This window comes from Rhinatrema bivittatum, chromosome 2, assembly GCF_901001135.1.
Source record: "Rhinatrema bivittatum chromosome 2, aRhiBiv1.1, whole genome shotgun sequence".
Taxonomy (NCBI): Eukaryota; Metazoa; Chordata; class Amphibia; order Gymnophiona; family Rhinatrematidae; genus Rhinatrema; species Rhinatrema bivittatum.
Genome location: NC_042616.1, coordinates 505,530,562 through 505,558,122, shown reverse-complemented (window position 1 = coordinate 505,558,122; position 27,561 = coordinate 505,530,562). Strand labels below are relative to the sequence as shown.

The 27,561-nt window shown below is 44.3% G+C and overlaps 1 protein-coding gene across 1 annotated transcript in view; it reads left to right on the top strand.

Moving 5' to 3' along the window:
• RANBP9 (RAN binding protein 9) overlaps positions 1 to 27,561 on the top strand; it is a 177,713-nt gene that overhangs the window by 46,873 nt on the left and 103,279 nt on the right. The window contains 1 exon segment of the mRNA XM_029590684.1: positions 7,592 to 7,644. Coding sequence (XP_029446544.1) covers positions 7,592 to 7,644 — 53 coding nt within the window.

Here is a 27,561-nt window from a genome sequence, read left to right as displayed (position 1 = left end):
GCTCAAGGCGTGACGTCACGACATTTGACGGCACGTGACGTCGGCGTCCTCTAATGCCCTGCCTTGAGCGCCGAAATTGCACGGGCGTACACAGGCCTGCATTCATTCACTGCCGGCGGGGGTTGCTGGAGGCCGCTTTCGCTGCCGGCTCCCGCCGCCTGGACGAATGCCCGCCGGCTCCCGCCTCGATGACAGCCTGCCAGATGAACGCGCGCCCGCCGGCTCCTGCCTCGATGACCGCACACCCGCCTGCCCGCGTGGAGATGGGGGATTCGGAAAGTGACATCCAAGGTATTTATACCCATTTTTAGGTTTTCTTTTGTGGGAAAGTTTGCTGTCTACCCTTAACCCTTGCCTCTTACGTAGGGGTAGGCAGTAATTTAGCAGGTTAAACGCGGGGCAAAATGGCAGGGTAAAATAGCGATAGTCAGGGCGCGTGTTACTGTATGGGAGGGAATAGCTAATTCGCTCGTTTACATCTGATATACATGCCGCGTGCAGAAAGGGTTACCCGGGGATTTAAAGAGGCGGTAAGGATGGGTTAAAGGGGATAGTGTATCGCAGGAAGGGCTAACGCGGCCGGAAAGTGAGTAGAAAGCAGGTTAGGAGCAGGGTAACCGCGACCGCACTTTACAGTATTGAGCTGTGAGAGGGGTGATAGCTGGCATTCTCACTCTACTCTAATCCAGTATTGGTTTTTCATGCTTCTTTTTCCATTTCTTATTCTTAACTACTCATTCTCCCTGCCATGTTCTCCAACTTATTTTTTTTTTCCTTCTCAAACATAGAAACACAGAATATAACTTCATTTTAGAGTATTGAAAGTTAGTTGGTGAGCACTTGACCACAGTTCATTTGATTCTTTCCTCATAATGTGCTTGTCTCAGGACTGTCCATTCTGCTGTCACTTAGGGGTAGATTTTAAAAGAAGCGCACGCAGCATACATGTGCGTGCGCTACCTGGTGCACACATGTTATAAAATCGAGGGTTGGTGCGCGCAAGGGGGTGCACACCGAGCTGTGCTGCCTACCCCCGTTCCCTACCCCCATTCCCTACCCCCATCCCGCCCTTCCTCCCCTACCTTTACCTTTGCTTTTTTTTTTTTTAAATCTCCAAACTTACTTCAACCCTGGGGCTGAAGTAAATTGCGCACGCCGGCCGAGCAGCAAATATGGCCGCTGTGCCGGGAGCCTGACCCTGCCCCCGGACCTCCCCGGGACTTACATGCGTCCCGGAGCTTTATGCTTGTCGCCGGGCCTTTTTAAAATAGTCCCGGCACGCGTAACCCTTTTAAAATCCGGTCTTTGTGTTAGTACCCAAAAATAAGCTTTTCCTATTAGCCATCTGCAATTTCACTTACAAAGATGTTGAACAGAGCTGGCACCAGGACAGGTCCCTGAGCCGCTCCACTGGTCTGATAATCTTTCTTCCAAGTGAACTCAATTTATTACTACCCTCTGTTTATCATTCAACTACTTTTTAAAATCTCTTAATTATATCTATTACAATAAAACATAATAAAGCAAAACATAGTAAATTTCTTTTGCTGAAATGTGTGTAACCTAACATCCTGTTCACCTAGAATCAAGTTCACATCCAGGGAGAGGGGGGAATAAGAAATTATATAAGAAGAAAATACAATCATCGATCACAGAATACTGCTCTGTCAAATTCTAATCAAATACTCCATTAGCATCAGTCAATAACTCTAGATCTTACACTTCTGATGCCTTAAATGTCTCCAAGTAAGACGGATCTAGAAATACATAAATGTTCCCTTGGTAGCCCACTATACATTTATAGAGAAACTTTAAGAAAAATGTGGACTCAAGAACAGTGCGCTGTTTAATTGCTTAAAAAAAAAAAAGCTTCCTCCATTGTTAATTTTCAGAGAAACTGTCCACAAAAATTCACAACTTTGATTTAAAATATTGTTTAAATAGTGGCTCCTTATTTATATCTGATATAAAAGAAACAAATAATGTAGCTCTGCTTGATATTACATCTTGAGTCTTGAAGAAATTCAAGATATATATATATATATAATTTTTTTTTTAATTCTTTATTTTCAATTTTTGAAATTTACCAGGAAACAATCGTCCCTACAAAAAAACAGTCTCAAAAAAGAAGAAAAGAAAAATATTACAATTTTCACATAATTCTCACCGTATATTATTAGACATTTAAATTATAAGAAAAAAAATATAGCAATTAGGGGTTTGAAGGAGCATTGTTTTCATCAGTAAATAATATCATTAGATCTATAATACGCCAATTTTGCTACATCCAGAAATATATTTTTTAAACAATTCAGTAGCTGACAAAAATCTAGATTTTAGAAAATTTAATATATATAGGTTCTTATCTCATTTCATTATCTAGAAACTCAGTCTTATTATGCAAGTATAAGCAGTTGTTGACATTAGAAGACAAGCCTGAATTTATTTGTAACCATCATTTGCACTTCCACAGCAGCTAGCCTATGTTCCAGATCAGTAAGCCTCCTGAGAAGGCACATAACGGAGAGACTAAATGGGATAAGGAAGACTCCATTTGAGAGACTACCTTCCAGATGTCTCCGAGTTACATTGGCTGGTTCTTCTATAACCCCAGCAATTAAACCACTATGATCAGTGGATTAAACAAACTGCATTTGGAATTGGGACCTGGGAGGCTTTCATCTTCACATGACTGCTTCTGAAGTAAAGAAGAAGAAAACGGAAATGGCCTCTCGGGTACCAAAGGTACAAAAGAGTCACCAGGCAGAATAGAAGGATTGCCCTCTGACCCTCCAGGGGTCACTAGACCAATACTGGAGGACTGTAGTGAAGATATCAGTTCTCCTGTACTGGCAAGTGGGGGTAATGTTGAGTACGTTCACCCACTCCCAAGGAAACCTCACCTGCTTCTCCAGAACAACTCCTCTGATTGAACAACAAGCCAGGTGAAGGCAAAAGGGGTTGTAATCAATTTACCCTTCCTTTTTTCTCCCATTCAGAATCCAACAAAAGTGATCCACAAGCAGCGCGCCACTTAGGGGTGTGACTTTGGTGCACCGGTGTTGGCATGCCCCAGGCCAGCTGCTTAAGTGCCGTAGGCTACCTCTGGGCCTACCCGTCTTGATGCCTGCAGGCAAGATGAAACAGGGCAGCAATCCAGGCAGATGTCGAGAGTTCCCCCCCCCCCCCCCCCCCCCCCCACTCAGCTACTTTGTAATTGGCCTTCCCCTAGGCTGCTCAGTTTGTGATCCTCTTGTGCAAGACACTAACAAACTTTGCTGAAATTCAAGTGAAATCGAGCATGCACTCCTATTCAGGTCAAAGAACAAAATAGCGCAATTTAAAGTCCACCACCAACCTAATACCCTCAGGACCATCAGGACCTTATTGATTGTTCAAAGTAACCCTACACGTTCTCTGTTCAATACTATGTTTATGGTTTAATGTAACGACCTTACTTATTGTTTAAGGTTACTCTGTTCAATATTATGTTTATTGTTTAATGTAACGCCCCCAGGCGATAGTTGTGTTATTTGGAAACCGACTTGATTTGAGAGATATATATCAAGAAAGTCGGTATATAAAAACCCTAAATAAATAAATAAATAAATTCTAATTTTCTGATCATCCAATCAAAGAAATTGATCACATCTATCTGACATGATCTTCCTCTAGTAAAACCTTGCAGCCTTGAATCCTGCAACCCATTGGATTCAAGATATTCCACTATCCTTTCCTTTACTAAAGTTGCCATTAATTTGCCAGCATCATGGTCAGACTTATATTTTCCCACTTCCTTTTTGATACTATTTTGATGAAAAGGGATGACCACCAGTATTTTTCAGTATTCTGGAACCACTCTGATCTCCAAAGATGAGTTGACCAGAGCTGTCGGTGGATCTGCCAGAACTTTAAACTCCCATAATCTCTTAGGATTTATCCTATCCAGCACCAATGCTTTGCTTTCGTTTTGCTAGTTCCTTACATACCCACTCTTCTATACATTGTGTGGCAAGTCCTGTCAAAGCAATATGTATAGCTGACAGCCAGAGGTTCTCCACTTACTTCTATGTAACCCTGAGCAAAAGTATGTTTCCACTTTTTTGTCACTTTTCTCACTTTCCTCCTTTTGCGTTTTTACAATTCCATCTTTCCTTCCTCCTTTCACCTGACATACCTGAAAGTCTTGTCACCTTTTCATTACCACCGTAACTATCTTTTTTCACCTCCCTATTTGTGCCTTGGCTGTCCCTTCCCCCCGCTTCTCTCAGCTTTTTCAGATATACTTGGAGATCCCTTGTACTTTTTCAGTGCTAATCTTTTTGCTTACATTTTTCAGACGTACTGGGCTGTCTTTGCTGTAACCTTTATTTACTTTTCTACCATAAAGATATTTTGTCCTTACGGCATAGCTTTTTGTTTTAACTCATTGTACTTTCTTAAGAATGTTCTTTCCTGCATGCGTCTAATTATACTCTTCCCCCCCCCCCCAGTTTAACGAGGCTGATCCTTTGAGGTCCAAGCCCCTGATCTTTGTGAGGACCCTAGCCCGTTGCTCTTTGTCACACCATTTGGTGATCACCTCTTTAGAAATGTTTTACTTTTTCTCGTTTGTAACTACCAGGTCTAATATGATGCTCTGCATCATGGGCTACATTACTGTTTTCCTGAGAATTTCTCTACTACTAACTAATTCTGCAGGTGGGATGCTCCAATCCTGCATCTCCCACCAACACCTCACCCCTTCTCCCTTCATTAGGTCTGTATAGCTCTTGTGCCAGTGGTCTGTAGAGCACTGCAGTGTAGATTAGAAGTGCCATGGAAACACTTTGTGTACCCTTATGAAGCTGTGTTTTTCTCCATTCCCCCCCACTGCCTTACCTTTAATAATCCTGAGGTAATTCTGCGCTACTGTGGAGTACAGAATTTGCGCAGAATTCCCTCTTGCGCAGGAATTCCAGTTTATGCACAGAATTTGAGGCAGATGCCAACATGCTGCGAGTGGACCCCATCCTGCTCGCAGTGAAGAAGGCCCTGGCGTGCCGTGTTGCGGCGAAGAGGAAGGAGACCTCTGCATGCCATGTTGCAGCGAAGAGGGAGGTGCAAGTCTTGGTATGCCTGAGCAGAGCAGGTCCTGGTGAAGGCTGTGGTAATGGTTGTTTGTGTCTGTGTGAGAGATTCGAAGCTGGGTGTGTGTGAAAAAAGGAGTATGTGTATGTGAGGGTGCTTGTTTGTGAGAGAAGAAGCCTGTGCGAGAGAGAGGGAGCCTGTATGAGGGGGTACGTATGTGCACGAGAAGGAGCCTCTGTGTATGTGACAGAGAAGGAGTTTGTGTGTGTGTGTGAGAGAGAGGTAGCCTGTGTGAGGGTGTATGCATGAGAGAGAAAAGGGAGCCTGTGTGGATGGAGGTGTGTGCGAGAGAGAGAGTGGGGAGGGGGGGGGTGGGTGAGAGACCAGGGAGGGTAAGCCACGGGTATGTGTGAAAGAGTGTGGGTGCCAGAGAGAAGGAGCCTATATGAGGAGATTGTGAAGGAGTGTGTATGTGTGTGAGAGATTGGGAGCTGGTGTATGTGAGGATGCTATCCTGTGTGAAGGGATTGCTCTGTGTGAGACAGAGCCTGTGAGAAGGGGTGCATGAGAGAGAGCCTGTATGGGTGTGTATGCAAGAGAGAGGGCCCTGTATGAGGGTATGTATGTTTGCGAGAGTGTCAGGGAGCCTGTATGAGGGTATGTGTACTAGAGAGAGGGAAGCATGTGTGTGAGAGGAGGAGGGACAGAGGGAGCCTGTGTGAGGGGCAGTACTGAGAATGGGATCAAACTCTGGGAGTGGAGATAGTGGAAGGGGTTGAGCCCTAGAGATGGAGGGGAGAGGTACTGGCAGGTGGAGGAGTTGGGACCTGAGAGAGCAAAGTGGCCAGGGGAGTAGGGAGAGCGAATGGAAGGGACACGCTTACAGTGAATTTCTAGGGAAATTCTGCTCAAATTATTTAAATTTCTGCATCTTTAATAACTTTTTCTGTATATGACAAAGCAAAGATAAATTTTGTGCGACCCACCTCCCAGCCTTCTAATCTACAACAATCTCTGGGTGACTGGAAATAAAATGTTCCCAGTTATGGAGAATGGGGGTTTTTTATCATTGAGTTTTAATTAGGCATTTTGCTTGCCGTTTCGCTGGTGGTATTTGCCAGGGATGGGGACCCTGCTAGCAATTCCTACTTGTGTCGCTGCCATGCGAGATTAAAAAAAAAAAAAAAAAAAAAAAAAGGTAAACCTTGCCTCACTGGTTTATTTGGCTTGTGGACAGGGATAAACATTATGTGTGTGTTTGTGGAGGGCGTGGTGGCAGTCAAAATTGCTCTGGGGGCTAGATGTGGCCTGTAGGCTATAGTTAATGAACCCCTACTGTAAAAACGCCAGACTTCAGTCCCATATAGAAAACTTTTATTGATTGCTATTAAATAATTTTTAGGGGAGTTTTACTAGATGTTTGACATTGTCCAGGGTTTGGTTTTCTTTTTGTTTTATATTGCCTAGAAGGTCCTTTTTAGAGACACTACTGACATGCATGCCTAGCACCTTGTGACAGTGGTGCAAAATGTTTATAGCTGTGCCTCCTGCTTTATGAGCGGGGGTGTCCTCTCTCTGCTTGGACAGAATTTTTGGTAAAAGGTGAGGAATGAGAGCCATTGGACCCCCACCAGAACCCAACTGACAGGATGGTTTTCCTATCATAGGTCATATAGGATGACTCCCTGATGACAGCTGCATGGAAATGTAGAACAGAGATCATTTGTGTGATTTCAGTTATGTGTCTTGGGTGAGTGGAGGGGAAGCTGCTGATCGTGATTGAGCTAATTATCAAAATCTCGGTGTGGCGGGAGAATGGTATCAAGGAGGAAGAGGGCTTATGGGCCTGTGCCCTGGATCTTTTAGGTACCTGTATGCTGTGACTTGGGACAGCACCAGAACCTGGTAATTGTCCATATTAACCATTCGGTATCCTATAATTTGAATTACTGTTAGCATTGCATATTTTCTTTTTCTTCTCCTTTTAACCCCTTTGTTTACTCAGGAAGTACATGTACAAATGTCATGGTGATAAGTTTCCTCAATCTAAACCTGATAAAAGCCACCAGTGAGGGAAGGCGGAGAGAGAGAGAGAGAAGCATCAGCAGTGCCCCCTCTTTTTCTCTCCACCTCCCCCCCACTGGTGTGTGTTGCATGCCTTGATGGGGGCAGAGGGGAGGCACCAGTAGGTAAGAGTGCTGCTCTTATGCCTTCCATCAGTGGGGGAGGATCATGCTGTGACTGCTGCCAGTATCAGGGGGCAGGGCCATCGTGGGGTTTCAGAAAACTGGGCAGTATCCCCAGTTGTCCACCCTCTAAGAACCGCCCTGCATCTAAGTGCTGGCACCTTTTCTTAACAGAAGAAAATGACAAGTGTGTAAGCATAACTAGTGTGTATAATGTGGGCTTCCCACAATGGCCATGGTTTGCTGCACATGCTCTGTGCACCTCCCTCTCATCTCTGTGCAGACATACCAGAAAAGGAGGAGGAGTTAAGCTTTCCTTGTTTTTATTCTTTCAGGTACATGGGAATTGGACTTTCTGCCCAAGGAGTCAATATGAACAGACTTCCAGGTAAGCCGAAGAATTTCTGGGTTTGTTCGCTTTCTTAATGGTTATAAAAACTAAGCAGCAAAAGGGGAGTGCCGCTGACCAGTGTGGCGAACAGATTCCCTGATCGTCTGTGCATGCACGGGTTAACTGGCTTCCAGGACATCTTGTTAAATTAAAACACATTTGATATGTTTTATAATCATTACAGAACATGCTATGGGTGACCTTGTAACTCGGCTACAGTCATTATCCTTGCTCTCTTTTTGCATTTCTTTGTGGAACCTTCAAAGCAGGGTGCAAATTTCCTAGTGTCACCCTAGAAGAAAAGTGGTTTGTCTTGTGTGATGTAATGTTGACTTTGCATAGCAATAGGTATGACACAAGAATTGTTAGTGTTTCTTTGGGGGTGTTGGAGACTTCTAACAGGAAGAGTATAGCCTTGTTGCCATTTGTTTGCATGGGATTGAGGGAAAAGTGCACACAATTCAGTTACCAAATGCTATCTCCTCGTATAACCTCTTGCCTACTGTCTTCTCCCTATAGCTTCACCCCCATTCTTCAGGACAAGCTCCTGTTGCTCTGAAATGGGAGGGAGAGCCAAAGGCTGTTTAGGGGTGGGAGGATAGAGAGGGGAATAGGGAAAGAGGCTGTGCATGGGAGGGAGAGAGCGAGATGGGTAAGAAAATGTTGGTAAAAGGACAACAATATTGTGGAGGGGGAGGGGAAGGGAAAGAGGAGAGATGGATACTTTCAGGCTAATTTTAAAATGAACGCGCGTGCGCCCATACACATGCGTTTCGGTGCACGAGCAAAGATAGGCTAGAGTTTTTAATTGTGCACGCACATGTGTGAGTATGTTTTAAAATGCACCATCCACGCGTTAAGTATGCGCTTAATTTTAAGAGGTTGCTTGAGCACAGCTAGAGCGTGTCTTCCATAGGACTTTTTTCGGATTTTATGCACGAATGAAGGTGGATTTTAAAACATGCTTGCGTGAGGAACAACCCAATTTTTCCAGTTAGTCCACCGGTTTGCCCAGTTAATATCGAGATCTTCCAGACCCCTCTGGTTCTTCATCCTGCACATCCCCTCACCCTGTCCTCTAAGCCCTAAAACCTGAGATCTACAGACTTGCTCCTCATCTGGAGCAACAGTAAAGTTATGCGGATAAGCCGATGCACGCTGCATCTCCAATTTTAAAATTTGGAGTTTAGTCCATGGGCTTGTTTAAAGATATTTGTCTCTGTCCAATAAAGAATCCAGATCGGACATTTGGCTTCTAATTCTGTATTGTTGCCTCCATGGCTTGGCTAGACAGCCTCCCTTGCTGCTTTATCAGTCCATCTCTTGTCCCAAGATACATGGGTTTGTAGCTTACTTCTTTTTGCCCTGTGAGAGGAAAGACGTTCACCAGTCCCTGTTGTGCTGTGTATAATGCATAAACCTATGTACCACGTCTATGTAAGTGCGAAGTGCTTGACCTGTTTACTAACAACATTTTAATAATTATTACTTTAAAGCAGCAGTATTGGCTAAATTATATTACATCCTTTGTTTCTTGCTAAAGTTTCCTTTTTGTTCATACCCTTTTTATTTTTATCCATTTTATTATGAAAACTATTCCTGTGAAGAGGAGTCGTTCACTGTATTTACAAGTGGGTCATGTGGCTATGCTCGGTACTGAATGGACACTTTGTTCCAGAGCCTTCTGAAAAGGCCTTCACAGTACATGTAGAGTTCTGTACTGCCATGGGCCCACTGCTTCACTTAGTTTGCTTTTGTCTAGAGGAGATTTCGGATTGTGAATTTTAGCAATTCTGCTTCTTCAGTTTCTTTTAGTTTATCAGGGAAAAAACTCCTCAAAGCCTTTAATTTCATAGGCAGGTTTGTTAGCAGCAGGGTTTTTATTTAGGTTTTCTTGACTACTTTGTTCTGCTAGCTGGCATATGACAATTTCTTTCCCTTTCACAGGCTCTTAGCAGTCTGCTTCAATTGGTTGGGTTTTTTTTTTTTTTTTCAAAAGTCTAAATTTTTGACAGATTCTTGGTTTGAATTTTGCTGCATCTGTCTTTCTCACCAAGTTCTGCCCTAAGTTCAAACAGGAGATGTCCATCACTGATTCACAAGACTTGCTACAAGCAAAGTAAGCTGAGAAGGTCAGGCTCCAATGTTGTCAGGTGTGTGCGGCATGTGCACATGCATACAGGAAAACCTAGCAAGCACAAGGAAAGAAAACTAGACTGGTGTTTCAAAGAACACTATGCAGAAATATGTACACTAAATTGCACATGAGAACTTTTCTGTACACACAGTGCAAAAAATTAGAGGGAATGTCATCTAGTTCTTTGCCTTCCTTGCTGAGAATGAAACATTGTTTCACAAACCTGGTGTAGAAGGTCAATGTACAGACCACAAGGAACTGCACCATGTTCTAGTGTCAAAGGGGGCCCTCAAATTCTTCAACTTCTTGGTTGGCAAATAGGCGCAGGAACTAAAACAAGTCTGGTTCCCTCTATTCTGTTAGTCAAGGGCTCCAGACACTTGAGCACAGAGCCCATGATGGCCAGTGTTGAGCAAAAGCTTCAAAGCAAGGATATGCCTCTTTGACACATGACTTCATGAGTTTAGAGGTGCATGAGACTCCACACCTTGAGATGAGCTCAGCCTCCCATTCTGAGGCATTGTTGCATTGTTCTCACAGGACAAGCAGGATGGTAGTCCTCACATATGGGTGACATCATCAGGATGGAGCCCAATCACGGAAAACTTCTGTCAAAGTTTCCAGAACTTTGACTGGCCCCTACTGGGCATGCCCAGCATGGCACTAACCCTGCAGCCAGCAGGGGTCCCCCTTCAGTCGTCTTTTTTCCGTGCAGCAGTAGCCTCGCAGTTTAGGAGCTCTGAAGAGATTCCTGACAGGAATTTTCCTTACGGAGTTTATTAAACTTAAATTGCCCCACAGGGGTCCGTCCCTCTAATTTTTCTCAGGCCGCGGTACTCCGGTAAGTTTTTTCACCGTCTCGTCGATTACCGTCGAGTTTGGCTCTCGCGGCCTACTGGCCGTCGACCGTACCGTGGCTCGATTTTTCTCTATGGCCATGGCGTCTGGGTTTCGTCGGTGCCCAGACTGTACTCGTACCATGTCTTTCACAGACCCTCATGGAGTCTGTGTAATGTGTTTAGGCCATGAGCATGATGTCCTGATTTGTACCAAATGTGCCCTCATGACACCACAAGGTCGCAGAGCCAGAATGGAGAAGATGGGACTCCTCTTCCGTGCTCACACCCCGACGCTGTCCATCGCATCAACGTCATAAGAACCAGCACCGTTGAAGTCGCACCAGCAATGATCTCCGTCCGGTGACCGTCCGCCATTGACGTCTTCACGGCCATCGACTCCCGTCACTCCCCCTCAAGATCGAGGGGATCGTAGGGAGAAACATCACCATCGGCATCGTAAGTCTGGGACTGTCGAGGGAGCGAAATCATCGACCTCGCCACCGTCCGAGCCTCCATCGAAGAAGCCCCATCCAGAAATGGCACCGACCATTCCTGCGACTAGGTCATCGAGGCCACCCTCACCCGATCGGGGTTTTGGAGTCGCGATTCCGCCTGTAAAGGTGGTCCCTCCGACTGTGCCTCTGCCTCCCTCTTCCATCACGGAGCCGGGGCTGCTTGCTCCAGGTCTCCGGGAAGAACTGGATCGGCTGGTCCAGGAGGCCATCGACAAGGTGATGCAATGGCTCCAGGTTCCACCGGCACCAAGAATGGAACCGGTCACCGACCCAATGGCAGCAGCGCTGGCACCGCTGCTATCCCGGATGGAGGCGCTCATGACCGCCCTTCCACCGGTGATTCCTGGGTCTCCGATGGCTCCGGTGCGCTCCCAGTTGACAGCTTCATCGGGAGGAGAAACACCATTCCGCATTCCTCCTTCGGGAGTATTGCCTCAGCCATCGATGCCATTTCTTCCCTAGTCACAGATTCGTTCATCGGGAGCGATACGCACATCGGCGCCATCGATGCCTTCGATACCGGTACCGATGCCTTCCAGGCCATCCACGGTGCCCCTGGCGATTCCTTCGATTTTCTTGGAGCCTCAACCGGGGCCTTCGGGTATCCAACCCCCTTCTCGTCCTACAGGTCAGTCTGCTGATCCTTATGACACCTGGGGTGGTGATACTTCCACAGACACCGATGGCTTACCTTCACCTCCCTCTCCTACTGAAAGTAGAAAGCGTTCTCCTCCAGAGGACCTTTCTTTCATTAATTTTGTGAAGGAAATGTCTGAGTTGGTCCCTTTTTAGCTTCAGATGGAGCAGGATGATAGGCACCAGATGATGGAGCTCCTCCAATTCCTGGATGCCCCTAAAGTGATCACTTCTATTCCCGTTCATCAAGTTCTTCTTGACCTCCTCAAAAAGAACTGGGAAAACCCAGGATCCATTGCCCCAGTCCACAGAAAAGCTGACACTACCTATTTAGTACAGTCAGCCCTCGGCTTTCAAAAGTCTCAGCTCGACCACCACTCAGTTGTGGTGGAATCGGCTCAAAAGAAAGCAAAAAGGACGAAGCCTCACTCATCTACCCCTCCTGTTAATGAACACAAGTTCCTAGACAATATTGGTCGAGTGTTCCAAGGGGCCATTTTCATCTCCAGAATTGCTGCTTACCAGCTGTATATGACCCAATACAATAGGGTCATTTTCAAGCAGATACAGGACTTCTCTGAAACCCTACCTGAGCAATTCCAACAACAGCTTCAAATCCTTGTCGTCAAGGGGTTTGAAGCAGGAAAGCATGAGATAAGAACAGCTTAAGATATCTTCGACACTTCTACTAGAGTGTCTGCAGCTGGCATTTCAGCAAGACGATGGGCCTGGCTCAAATCTCCTGACTTTCGTCCAGAAGTACAAGACAGGCTATCTGACCTACCATGTGTAGGAGGCAATCTGTTCGGTGAACAGATCCAGCAAATAGTGGCTGAATTAAAGGACCATCATGAGACCCTTAAAACAGCTCTCATCGATACCTTCCGACTTCCCCTCAAGACAGCCCTTTAGGAAGGACTCTTAAGAAGTCATTCTTCCATCCAAGGAAGTACTATCCTCCACCAGCAAGGTCCCGAATTACGAGACCTTCCCAAAAACCTCAGCCTCGCCAGGCCCGGAAGCAAAAGCTACAAGCAGCTCCCCAACTGGGGCCTGCTTCAGGTTTTTTACTTTCGCTTGGAGAGCAGCAGCCTGATTCCTCTGCCAAGCATATCAGTGGGAGGTCGATTGTGCCACTTTCACGGCATGTGGCAATCAATCACAACCGACCAATGGGTGCTAGCAATCATTGCTCAGGGTTACCACCTAAACTTTTTTGCTCTTCCACCGGACTCACCACCTCTGCAAGCATGGAGAGTATCCGACCATTCTGTCCTTCTGGAGCAGGAGGTTTCCCTTATTCTCCAGTTAAGAGCAGTAGAACCCGTCCCACTTTTGCAGCAAGGCCTAGGGTTCTATTCCCGGTACGTTTTGATCCCCCAAATATCCGGGGGAGTTCGTCCAATTCTGGACCTACGTGCTCTCAACAAGAACCTACAGCGAGAAAAGTTCAAGATGGTAACCTTGGGCTCGCTTCTACCTCTTCTGCAAAGAGGAGACTGGCTCTGCTCTCTGGACCTTCAGGATGCATACACACACATTGCGATAACTCCAGCTCATCGCAAATACCTCAGGTTTTTAGTAGGCCCAAAGCACCATCAATACCGCGTGCTTCTGTTCGGCCTAGCATCGGCACCACGAGTCTTTACCAAATGTCTCGTGGTTGTGGCAGCTTTTCTCAGGAAAGAAGGTGTTCATGTCTACCCCTATCTGGACGACTGGTTAATCAGGGCTCCAACCCAGCAAGCTGCTCGGTTATCCCTCAATTTGACCCTACACACTCTAATTTCTCTAGGATTTCTCGTCAATTACGAGAAATCCTATTTAGTCCCATCTCAAAACTTGTCGTTCATTGGGGCAGACTTGGACACCTTGCAGGCAAAAGCCTTTCTACCTCAACGAGCGCTAACCCTCGTGTCTCTTGCTCACCAGTTGCAGTCTCAGCATACAGCAACAGCTCGCCAATTCCTCGTCCTTTTAGGATACATGGCGTCCTCAGTCCATGTCACACCAATGGCCCGCCTGGCCATGAGGCTCACGCATTGGACTCTGATATCACAATGGATTCAAGCTGTTCAGCCTCTGTCGACCATTGTCCACATCACCGACTCACTCCGTCTGTCTCTCGCCTGGTGGAAAGATCACAACAATCTCCTCCAGGGACTGCCCTTTCAAGTGCCAGATCCTCAATTCATACTCACCACCGATGCTTCCAACCTCGGGTGGGGAGCCCACGTGGACAATCTACAGACACAAGGGTCTTGGTTTCCAGGGGAAGCCAAACATCAAACTTCCTAGAATTTCGAGCAATGCGATATGCTCTCAGGGCTTTTCAGGAATGCCTGTCAAATCATGTCATCCTGATTCAGACGGACAACCAGGTGGCCATATGTGGTACATCAACAAGCAGGGAGGCACAGGCTCCTTCCTTCTGTGTCAGGAAGCTGCGCAGATTTGGTCGGAAGCGCTCTCCCATTCGATGTACCTCAGGGCCACCTACTTGCCGGGAGTGGACAATGTCTTGGCAGACAAACTGAGTCGTGTCTTCCAGCCACACGAGTGGTCTCTCAACCCCTCGGTAGCGACCTCAATTTTTCGCCAATGGGGATACCCCCAGACAGACCTCTTTGCGTCCCCTCAGAACCACAAAGTGGACAACTACTGCTCCCTCATTCGGAGCGAGCGCTCTCAGCCCAGAGATGCATTCTCCCTCTCGTGGGCAACCGGTCTGCTCTATGCATTCCCTCCACTTCCTCTTCTTTCAAGGACTCTCTGAAGCTACGTCAGGACAAGGGAACCATGATCCTGATAGCACCTCACTGGCCACGCCAAGTGTGGTTTCCTATATTCCAGGATCTCTCCATCCGCAGGCACATTCCCTTGGGAATGGACCCGCATCTGATCACTCAAAATGACGGATGCCTACGCCATCCCAATCTTCGGGCCTTGTCCCTGACGACATGGATGTTGAAAGGTTAATCCTTCAACCACTTAACCTTTCAGATTCAGTTTCTCGTGTCCTGATTGCTTCGCGAACGCCTTCCACAAGAAAATCTTATTCCTATAAATGGAAAAGGTACACATGGTGCACTTCGCAGTCCCTTGATCCCTTTTCCTGTCCAATCCCAAGGCTTTTGGACTATCTCTGGCATTTGTGAGTCAGGTTTAAAGACCTCTTCAATCAGAATGCATGTCAGTGTAGTAGCCACCTTCCATAAAGGTGTCGGGGATGTTCCTATATCAGTACAACCCCTCGTAACACGCTTTTTAAAGGGCTTGCTCCATATCAAGCCACCTTTACGTCCTCCGGCCCCTTCTTGGGACCTTAATCTGGTTCTTGGTCGGCTCATGAAACCACCATTCGAGCCTCTTCACTCCTGTGACCTAAAATATCTCACATGGAAAGTGATTTTCCTTTTGGCTATCACTTTAGCTTGCAGGGTTAGTGAGTTACAGGCCCTAGTTACCTATCCGCCTTACACTAAACTCCTGCAGGACCGAGCGGTACTCCGCACTCACCCTAAATTTTTACCTACGGTAGTTTCGGAGTTTCACATTAATCAATCCATCATACTACCTACCTTCTTTCCCAGGCCCCATTCCAATCCAGGGGAACAGGCTCTGCATACCCTTGACTGTAAATGGGCTCTAGGGTTCTACCTAGACCATACAGTTGCCCACAGGAAGAGCACTCAGTTATTCCTCTCTTTCCATCCCAACAAATTAGGGCAACCTGTGGGTAAGCAGACTCTCTCCTCCTGGTTGGCGGACTGCATATCTCTTTGCTATCAGCAAGCAGGCATTCCTTTTCAAGACTGTGTCAAAGCACACTCTGTGAGAGCCATGGTGACTTCAGTAGCACACCTAAGATCGGTGCCGCTTCCTGACATTTGCAGGGCTGCCACCTGGAGTTCTCTCCACACTTTTGCAGCCCACTATTGCTTGGACAAAGCCGGAAGACAAGATTCCATCTTCGGCCAGTCTGTCCTGCGTAACTTATTTCCAATGTGACGTACCTACACCCTTCCGCCTACCCGGTGGGATTCAGGATGCCCTCTACCAAATTCCACCCCAGTTGGTTGTGCCTGTTGCACGCCGTTGGGTACATTTGGTGCATGTTCGGACATCCTCAGCTCTGTACTTTCCCATATGTGAGGACTACCATCCTGCTTGTCCTGTGAGAAAGCAAATGTTGCTTACCTGTAACAGGGGTTCTCACAGGACAGCAGGATGTTAGTCCTCACGAAACCCGCCCACCGCCCCACGGTGTTGGGTTCGTAACGTTTTGTTGTTTTATTTTTTGGCACTGCCTGTAGCTTTCAAATAAGACTGAAGGGGGACCCTTGCTGGCTGCAGGGTTAGTGCCATGCTGGGCATGCCCAGTAGGGGCCAGTCAAAGTTCTGGAAACTTTGACAGAAGTTTTCCGTGATTGGGCTCCATCCTGATGATGTCACCCATAAGTGAGGACTATCATCCTGCTGTCCTGTGAGAACACCTGTTACAGGTAAGCAACATTTGCTATCTCCAGAGATCCAGTCAAGCACTTTAGCAGTAATCTCCAAAGAATTGGGGAGATCTTCAGTTCTCCTACTAGTTTTTAAAAATAATTTTATTTATAATGTGCCTTTTGTGACTCTTTAAAAAGGATTACGTTCAGGTACTGCAGGTATTTCCCTATCCCCAGTGGGCTTGCAACCGAAGGGGCCTATTTACTAAAGGTTTTTTCCCATTCTGTGTGTATGGGGAAAAATGCTTAGTAAATGGCCCCAAAGTTTTCCCTGAGACAGTGGAGGGTGCAGTGACTTAACTAAGGTCACAAAGAGTGTCAGAAGATGTGAATCCTGATTTCCCTGGCTAATGGCCTACTGTTCTAACACTAAGCTACTCCTGTACTACACTCAAGGTTTACCCCAGTAGTGTCATTTGCAGTCTTTTGAGGCAGAGTTGGGCAAGAGCAATTATGGAGGTGTATCAATTTGTGTCTGAGTTCAGTGCTCATCAAGCAGTGCACCCCTTAGAGCATCACATTGCACTAAGCATGTTGGTGCCGATCTAGGTTTGGTGCTGGTTGGCTGTTTTGGCACCATCTGCACAAAGTCAAAACTGAAAGTTTTCAGTGTGAAGCCTCTTATGCATGCTGGCTGGCGCTGATGCCCCAAAAGAAACCACCTTTAAGCTTCATAAGTCTTCTGCTCCAGTATCCGCATTCTCCCAGGTTTCTGGTCAGTACTTTTTATGAATCTGTATGAAGAACCTTTTGGTCCTGCTAATGTGTTGGGAGTTCTGTAGGTTTTTTTTTCCCCAAAAATATTTTTTGTTGAGAGGTATATGTACATGTAGAATATTTGGCAAATCTTATGAACATAAACACAAAAGGAACTCCATGAACAGTGAGTACACAGGGTCTACACGGAAATTATATGCGAGCCAATGGCATTTGCCCCTTTGTCCTAGTAATCGCATTAATTACCTTTCCCAAGATTTATATAAAGCCTGTGACCACTCTTCCTCTCCGTTTTCTTCCTGTTTTCTTACCTACACATTCTTCCACCACAAGCATACTCCATTCACTCACCCATGCATTCAACACTAATCCTCCCTACCTAGAAGCCCCTTCCTTACTACCCCCTGCTTTTTCTGCTTCCAGGATAGAAGTAGTCCTGGAGGCCATATGAGCACACTACAAGACATGCATGCAGATTAATTGAGGCTTGGAGTAGGCAATAATACAAAGCAAGCGAAACAAAATTACTTGCTCCCTTTAAATGACCTTTTGATCTCCACTCCATTTAGCAGAATAATCTGTGGCGGCTAATCCTCGCCTGAGGTCTGGGGACAGGCGTTTGAAAACTATCTCCCATATGGCCCTGTAGGATTCAGCAATCTTGCGTGTGCCCTCTTTAGAGTCCAGCCATTCCATCTGTATCACCCGAACCATTTTGAGAAGCCAAGTGTCAAATGTAGGCACTATCTCTCCTGTCCAAGAGGTTAAGATACACTTGCATGCTAACATCAAAGCCAACTGTACAGAACTTTCTCCGTCCTTTATCTGTCTTCAAGTAATAGTATTTTACCAGTTTTGTAACTCTTAAGCCGGTGCATTGCCTAATAGATGTCAACACCGTTCCAAAAGGCATCTAATTTTATTTTGCATTGCAGAAAGCGAATTGATCCATTTGGCTCTTTGCGTTTTAAGCACTCTTGTGACGGAGCCATCTTCATTTGACACCTCCTGACATTATCTATGTAGGCATGATGGAGCAACTTAAATTTCATTTCCTCCCACTGGAGTCAGTAAAAACGGAGTAGAGCATTTTAAAATGCTCCAGTAAGCACTAAGAGTCAAGATATTGGTCCTATGTGCACTTTTTGCACAGTTTATGCCATTCTGGTATGGAGTTGTGCTTGGTGAATATATCTTGAAGTTCATGGGCAAAAAAGTTCCATCCGAAATGAATTGGATTGCCATTTAAAGGAACCCAGATAGTGCCTTGCTTGAAGATAGGCAAAAACTGCCTAGAAGGAACTTGATAGGTCTGGCAAGTGATATTTGCCACAGTTTACAACTTTCCAAAGAAACCAACTTTTTTTTTTTTTATATTTCTGGTAGCATATTGGTCCTTACTTATCAAAAAAACAAGAGAACATAAGTGTTCTGCTCACCTATTTATCTATCTATCCTTGTATACTGTATCATGAATGAATCTTTTATTTCAAAATCATATATAAAATTTCAGCTATATCAAACTTTTCTTCTGTTTAGATTGACACACCTGTACCTCACTCGTACTATTAAATATCCCTTGCTTACACTATCCCACCCCACTGAATATATTGATTTATTCAAAATCAAACTACACCCCTTATTCATACAATCCCGCCCCGGTAAAAATATACTTGTATATTGAAAACCCACTTTAAAGACTTATCAAAGACTTATCAAATACCCTATTTGTCAACGTTTTTAACTTTTTGTTATTTTAACATAAAAATCTTGCAAAAAACAGTTTATTACAGAATACCTTCTTATTTTAAAAGACATCTTTTGTTATACAGTTCCCAATGATGAAAATATTAAGATGGTGTTCCAGAGAACCAGTGCCAGTCTGGTAGCCATTATTTTCACAAATAGTTTGGTATCGAAATTTATCAATGAGAGAGGGCGATAGGAGATGGAGGAAGTTAAGTCTCTCCCTTGTTTAGGTAGAACCTGAGTAGTTGCCATATTGGGTGTTAATGAAAAACATTCTTGTTCCTCTAATTGATTAAACTTACTCCCTAAAGAAACAATTATTTTAAGGGATAGAAGTTTATGCAATTCTGCCCAAAAATCATCTGGCCCAGGCACCTTCTACAATTTAGCCTCCTTAATCCCTTGCTGTACCTCTTACAACTGCAATGGTTGGTTGAGCTGCTCCAGTTGGGCTTCTGTCAATTGAGGGAGATGGGGAGACCGTAAATATTTATCCACTTCCCTGGAATCCCATGGGGCAGCTGTGTATAGAGCTTGATAATATTCCTTAAAGACTGCATTTATGTCTCTGCCCCCCCCCCCCAGCCTGATAGTGGTATCCCAAAGTGTTTCAACATATTTGGCCTCCGTCCATCTTTTTATCAAGATATCCAAAGATCTACCAATTTCATTACCATGTTGGTAAAACTGATAACAATAATACATAATACCTTTCTTTGCTCGTTGATGCAATAGTGAGTTCTAGGCCATCTATGTGGCCAGAAAACAATCTTTCTTTACCCTAGTGGGCTCCCGCTCATATTGTTAATTGAGTTGCAATTGTTTTTCCAATGTTAAGATAGCGGAGGCTCTGTGTTTGGTCGCCACATAAGAAATAATATCCCCTCTAAGAACCATCTTGGCTGTCTCCCAGAACAAAATGGGCGAAGTTTGGTGTTCATTATTATGAAACACATTTTCTTCCCAGCATTTCACCAAGCACTCTCGGAATGCTGAGTTGTAATATAAAAATCTGGGAAATTGCCCATGGAAACTGTCCGTTGTATGAAACCCTGCAAAGTCTACCCATACTGGGGTGTGATCCAAAATGAGTGAATCAATTTGTACATCTAAAATCTTGGAAAACATGTCTCTGGCTGAAGAAGATAGTCTATTCTTGATTGTATGTTGTGGGCATGAGATGTGAGTATAGTCCCTTTCCAGGAGATGTAAAGTACACCATGTATCTAATAGGTCTAAGGTCTTACATATATAACCTCCTCCTTTTGATGCTAGTATGGCTGGTGTTGCTAATTTAGAGGAATGATCTAGATGATTATTTAGAACATAATTGAAGTCACCTCCCATTACCATCGGTGTATTTGCATAGCCCAATAAAATCTTGGTTAGACGTGTGAAAAAATCGTGATCATAACTGTTTGGTGCATAAATATTAAAAATAACTACTACGGGGGATGCAGCGGTTTTTCTGGAAGGGGGAAAAAATCTAGGATAGCACTTCATAGGCTGCCGAGAAAGTGGGGTACAGAAGGTCTTAGTGTCCCTGATTTTCGTCTGTACAGCTTGGCGAGTAACTTAAGGGTGGTGCAGGAGTGGTTGGTAGGGGAAGGTTTTTATACTAACCTTTCGGCTGAGCGTACTCTCCTTGCCTCCTGGGACTTGCGCTTTGCTTTACAGACCATGTGGGACAAGTTAAACTTGCCTGAACCTTTGGCTGGTTTGATCTCTCCGATACGCCATGCCTGGCTTCATCTCATGAAATTGTTGTGGCTACCTCAGGTGTGTGCCTATTTTTTACCCCTGCAAGGTAATTCGGACTTCTCCCCAGGTTCCTCTTCCATAGATTTTAGAGGCTGGGCGGTACCGGGGATTACTCAGCTGGGTCATAATCTTAGATGACACAGGGCAATTAATCACCCCACAAAGGATGTCTGAAATTTATAGACTAGGGAATTTATCTGTGTTTTCTTATCTACAAATTTTACATTGTCAAATCGATACCAAGGGCCAGCCTCTCGCCAATTGGGTTCCGCGCTGTAGCGGACTCTTTCTTGCTGGAGCAGGTAAAAGTGCCATCGCTCTCGTATTACTATAAAAAAAAATTAAGGACTGCTGCTTATCAGCACCCGTGCTTGGTCTTAGCAGACCGTTGGAATAGGGAGCGGGTATTCCGAGTAATGGATACTCAATTGGGTGCCTGCTTTAGGTGTATAGCGAGGGTATCCCCAAATTCATACTACCGAGAAATGCAATATAAATTTCTCTGGAGGGCGTACGTTTCCACACAGGTGACGTTTCATTGCCGGTGGCAACCAGTGGAAAGTGTAATCGGGCAGTTGGTACCCTCTCCCATTTGTTTTGGGGCTGTTTTTGTTTTATTCAGCAGTTTTGGAGGCGCATCTGCAGTCTATACTACAGCTTTGTAATAAAACCATTTTGAAAAAAGCATTTCTTCCCAGCAAAGAAACAGGAAGCTCCTTCCAAGTATCAAGCTGCTGCATAAATCTGTCTAGCACACCTCATATATTTCATAAAGTGATGCCAAATCACTGGGAACCCAAACTCCCAAATATTTGACCTTTGAAGGGGCCCACTTAAAAGGAAAATGGCTGTCCGGGCTTTTAGAGGACCATCCCATAAGGGCAGAGCCTCTGAATTGTCAAAATTAATTGCTGAACCCAGCAAAAGATTTGAACACTGCGAAAAGACATTATGGGCTCTATAGCCTTTGAAGCATCATCCAAAAACACCAGGATATCATCAGCAAATAGACATTTTGCATTCCTTTTTGCCCACAGCGATGCTCTTGATATCCAAACTCAGTCTGATCTTAATTGCTAAGGGTTCCAACGTGAGCATAAATAAGTGGGGCAATAGGCAGCCATGTCTCATGCCCCCTTTTAAATCAGAGGCCTCAGACAAGGTTCTGTTCACCATTATTCGAGGGTCAGTATACAAAGGTTTGATCCACTCTACAAAAGGACCATCAATCCCAAAGTTAGCCAGCACCCAGAACATTTAAGTCCAATTCACCTTGCCAAGGCCTATTCCGCATCTAAACTTAAAATTGTGCTCGCCTTTTAGTTCTTTCGCCTCCTAACACTGCTAATAAATTATGAACATTATTGACACCATACCTTCCCGGGACAGCCTGTTTGGTCAGGCTCTACAAGAGCCAGCAGAACCCGCCCCAATCTACTGGCTAAAATAGAAGCCGGCAACTTTATGTCCACATTGAGAAATGAAATGGGTCTGTAAGATGCAGGGGTCCCAAGATCTCTTCCGTTCTTTGGTAACACAATGATAACTGCCCAAATCATGTTTGAGGTGTGAAAGCCATGTTGTAAAGCATAATTAAACATTTCTTTTAGTGAGGTCAACAGTGCAAACGTAAGAATCTTTTATAAAATTCAGATCCCAGGCCATTGGCGCCTGGAGCCTTCCCTAATTTTAAACTCCCAATAGCTCTAAAGATCTCTGTTTTTCAAAATGGGTGATATTTCAGTATTTAAAACTCACATTTAACTCTGGAATAGGAAGACTCTTGAAAAACGCATCTCAAGCCGTGTCAACAGATTCGACCTCAGAATACAAATCTTGATAGAAGGACCTAAAAATTTCCCTAGTGTCTATAAGAAAAGATCCCCTCTGATTTCGTATACACGTGACACTGGTTTTTGGTTGACCCCCTTAACCAATCACATTAGTTTTCCCGCCTTGTTGCCAAATTTATAGAACTGAATTTATAATAATTAATAGAGCAAATAACCTTGAGATGAAGCAGTTGGTTTAGTAATGCGTAGAGTACTTTTAAGCTCTCTTGACAGAGAAGAAATGTGCCCTCATTTAGCTCTTATCTGTTAGACAATCTTAAGATTTCTGCATCCCTGAACTTTTTGCCTGGTTTCATAAGCTACTGTCACCTCATAATACTACTTTCCCAGCTTCCCAAAAAAGAGTGGGGGAAATGTCAGGCATATTGTTGAACTTTTGGTACTCCTTCCATTCCTGTTGCAGATAGTTACAAAATGCACGAACTTTGAATCCTGGACGCATATGCCATGCACGGTTGTTTCCCAACCTTCCTCATTTGTAAAACTAAAAAAACAGGCACATGATCAGAAATTATATTCCCAATGGAAGCTCTACGAGCCACCGAGAACAGCTTCTCTGAAATAAGAATGTAGTCTGATCTAGAATAACTCTGGGGATTAGAAAAAAAATATATAATCTTTCTCTCCCGGGTGAAGCGTTCTCCATATAGCCTGTACCTCCAATTCCTGCTTCAAAAGATTAATCCCTCTTTGGTATTCCTGGAATTGTCATGAAGGTCTGCGATCCTCTCCATTATTTGCTGCAACATTAAAATCCCCATCCCAGATAAACAAATAATCAGGATAACTAAGAAAAATAGTTATGAGTGATAGAAAAAATACGAGTATATATTGGGTATATAGATATTCCCTATTATATATCATATCCCATATAAGGGCTCTATTAAAAACAGATATCTACCTTCTGCATCTTTGACAGTCCTTTTTTTCCACCAAAAAGGAAGATCTTTGTGAATAAGGGTTATCACACACACATCTGTCTGCATGAGTATGATGCCAAACTACAAATGCCCACCCAATCTGTTCAGCTTCAGATGTTCCACATCAAATAAGTGAGTTTCTTGTAAACAAGCTATATTGAATTTCTCTCTTCAACAGGGTACATTCCATGTAGCAATCTTGATATCACCCATTCACCCATTTTTTTATATAAAAGATAATTACCTTATTGGCAGTTGCATTAGAAACTGACAAATAGAGAAGATAAACTATCCCCTGCAATCCCCAGCTTGAATGCAAGGCTATACTTGCAGAAGCAACCTTACGAGCATTGCATAACCAGTCCTGAGGTGAAACCCAGTGGTCTCTATCATCTCTTCTCCCCATTCCCCTCTCTCATGCTTCCTCATATTTCTCCTATTTTCCCCAGCCCCAAACATACATAGCCCCATACATACATCATCCACACCCCTTGTATAAACATTCAGGCCGATAAAGTACAGTGTGCTCCGACAGAGCACACTGTTAACCTGCCATTGGACGCGCGTTTTCCCCTTACCCCTTATTCAGTAAGGGGCGGAAAACGCGCGTCCAACCCGTGGCACCTAATAGGGCCCTCAACATGCAAATGCATGTTGAGGGCCCTATTAGGTATTCCTGCACGATACAGAAAGTAAAATGTGCAGCCAAGCGTAATTTCTTCCTGCACCCTCCGACTTAATATCATGGTGATATTAAGTCTGAGGTCCCGAAGAGTAAAAAAAAAGTTTAAAAAATAAATAAATAAATAAATAAATAAAAATATTTTTAAAAAATTGGAAATTGGCCGGCAGTTGTCTGGTCGAAAACCGGACGCTCAATTTTGCCGGCGTCCGGTTTCTGAGCCAGTGGCTGTCAGCAGGCTCGAGAACCAATGCCAGCAAAATTGAGCGTCGGCTGTCAAACCCGCTGACAGCCGCCGCTCCTGTCAAAAAGGAGGCGCTTGGGACGCGCTATTGTCCCTAGTGCCTCCTTTTGCCCGTTTCTACCGCCGGACCTAATTTAAATACTGTATCGCGTGCACAGGCGAGTGGCTTGTGCCCGCCCGCTTTCCTGCGGACGTTACTGAATCGGCCTGATTATAAGTTTACTGTCCCCTCCCCATTGCACAAAGGGACCTCCATCTTCCAGCCATTCACACCTACACTTTGCACAGCCAGAAGATGAACCCATGTAGACCCCCCCCCCCCAAGAATCCCCCAATCAGACAACTTATTAGTGATGAAACATAGTGGTTCTTGCTATAGATAACTGTGCAACAGATTAACATCCATATAAGGTGATAAACTCCTCTCATAGTCAGCATATGAAAAGCTATGTTGGCAAACGAATAAAGAGAGAAGAGAGCATAGCAAGCATAAAGAAGTTCTTCTCTTGCTCCCTCAAGCTAGCTGATTATTAGTTCAAAGATTCTTTTGCCATTTCAGCTTCTGCCAATTCAAACAAAAGGTGAAAGTCTGCTCCACATGTGTGGTCGTTTATAGACCCATATTACCTGCCAGACCATCCTGTTGTCAAGGCCTGAATCCTATCCAGCTTACAGTAAATGAAGTCATTAGCACGCTTTGCCCAGGGCAACATACTAGTGACAAATTCAGTTGCTGCAAAAAAAACATTATAGATTAAAGGTTATAGTAAACAAAATTTGCAAAGCCAGAAATGAACAAACTTGGAGAAAATTCCTCCTCCTAGACCTCTTTGAAGTAGTGAGCAGGCAGGCTCAATGCCCCTCACAGCGGTGCCATTTGTTGTTGGTGATTGTCTATAACTCGGACCAGGATCAAGTTCCTCAACCACTTAAAACTCAAAGCTCTCAATACTGCTGACTATGTACACGGAGCCTACACATGTAGTCTGCCTTCTTACCAACTAGAGTAAAAAAAACAAACAGCATTTGCCATAACCATTCCTCTAAGGGGTCTGGAAATGCAAAGTAGGCCTCGTATCTTACTGCAAACATCTCTACGTGCTCACGCTCCAGGTGCATTTGGCATCACAAGTACTATTTGCAGCATCCATCGGTGCGGCACCATAAAAACATGTTAAGTCGAGAAGAAAACATCAAATGCTTCAGTAAGCAAACTAAGGGAAACAAAGTACAAACAAGCATAAGTGCATATCCAGCCCCTGATGCATCTTCTTTCCAGGGGCTGGTTACGTGTCACGCTCATAACCTGAATTTTTATACAGGAAGGACAAATCTGTAAATGGGCTGCACCACAGTAAGTAATAAATGATTTATGCTCGCCAAGCAAGGTGGTGTTTTAGGGAATAATTAGGAGAGGTCCTCGGAGCTCACCTTGTTCCCATCTGCTCAGGCAGCTCCCATAACTGGAAGTCCTGAACTGTTTAAAATAAATAAATAAATAAAAAATGCCCTTCTCATTTGTGCTTTTCAATTCATACTTTACATGTCTGCGAGGTTTTGAGGATTAAAACAATACTGTTGATTTACGAATTATATATGAGTGGTGGAGGAAATTTTAAGAAATTGTAAATACAGATATCTCAGGAAGAAAATAAAAATCCATCATAATTTAATGATTTTTTTTTTGTCATGACAACTGTGGTGGCCAGAGGCATCCCCTACCCGACCAATGAGAGCAGCCTCTTGGCACAGAAAAGCCACTGAGATATTGTTACAATGGTGTGTTCAGGGCTGGGCTGCAGCATCCTTGCTGGAATTGCAGGCTTGACTCCTGTTCTGGCTACCCTGCTGTGATCAAACAATCTCACAGCCACATAGTTAACTAGAGCACCTCCCTAGCTATTTTAACTACGCCTCCAGTAGTAAAGTCATTATAGGCCTAAAGTGCACCATTGTAATACCTTTTTATATCTTTCCTTTCCAAGGTTGGTAAATACACCTTAGATATTGAGGTAAAATGAAATTGTTATTGGACAACTTTGGGGGGTGGGGTAGAAAGCTACAGAAATGGTCTCTGAGGATGTGAGTCCTCCCTTGTGGATGATGTCATAAATGCACAAGAAATCTATTGAATGTTTATAGAAACAGAAGTCATGCTGCCAATAGGAGCTCTGTATGTTTGATGACAAATTCTCCCCCCCACCCCCCCCCCCCGGCCGTCCTGTGAGGCCTTATATCCTATTGTCCTCTGAGTATACCTGCTATATGTAAGAAACCTTTGCCTCAGCACACACAAAAAAGATTTATTTGACTTTTCTTTAAATTTATCTATATAGCACCTTCCTGTTTTAACATGTAGATGTGGAAGAAAAAATTAACTGTTCAATGTAGGCTATATAGTGCCCTCAGCATAGTGTTGGAACCATCTGCAGCAAACCTGGAAAAATTCTTGTTTTTTAGGTGCCCCAATCTAAATAACAATGTGGGGAGTGAATGCCCTTCAATTAGTTATAACTGATATATGCCAACTGACCTATAGTAACCAGTTGAAATTACTGAGTATGTATTTCCCAGCCCACTCAAGACACCTTGTGTGTACTAAAATTGAGAGGTTACAAGTTTCTCCCCTGCACTTTGATACTTGTACCTTTACAGATTCACAGGGCATTCTGACTTCTGAAAATTAAATGCGGGCGGGGGGGGGGGGGGTCTTATTTTCAGCTATTACATGCAGTTGATCTCATGGCTTGCTTACCATTTTAAAACATTACTTTAAAAAAAAAACCCATACATGCACATCATCCAGGAACTTGTCTAGTTTCTTTTTACGCCCAGGCACACTAACTGCATTTACCAAATCTTCTAACAAATTCCACAGTTTAGTTGTGTACTGAGAGAAAAAATACTTTATCCGATTAGTATTAAATGTGCTACCTACTAACATCATGGCGTGTCCCCTAGTCCTAGTACTATTGAAGGGGTAAATAATTATTAATTATATATCCATTCTACACCACTCATGAATTTATAGACCTCTATCTTATTTTCTCTCAGCCATCTCTTTCCCGGACTAAAGAGCCCTAGTCTATTTAGCTTTTCCTCAAAAGGAAGCTGTTCCAACCCCTTTTTTATTTTGGTCACCCTTCTCTGTACCTTTTTCTAGTTCTATGATATATATTTATTTATTTTTTTTGAGATTGGGCGACCAGAACAGCACATGGTACTCAAGATACGGACCACCCATGAGATGTGTCCCCTCTGGAGGCATTGCATGATGTGCGGGGTTGCCGACTTATGTGCACAAATGACCCCGAAGGGACATCGGCCTCGGCTCAACAAGATAGAACAACTCT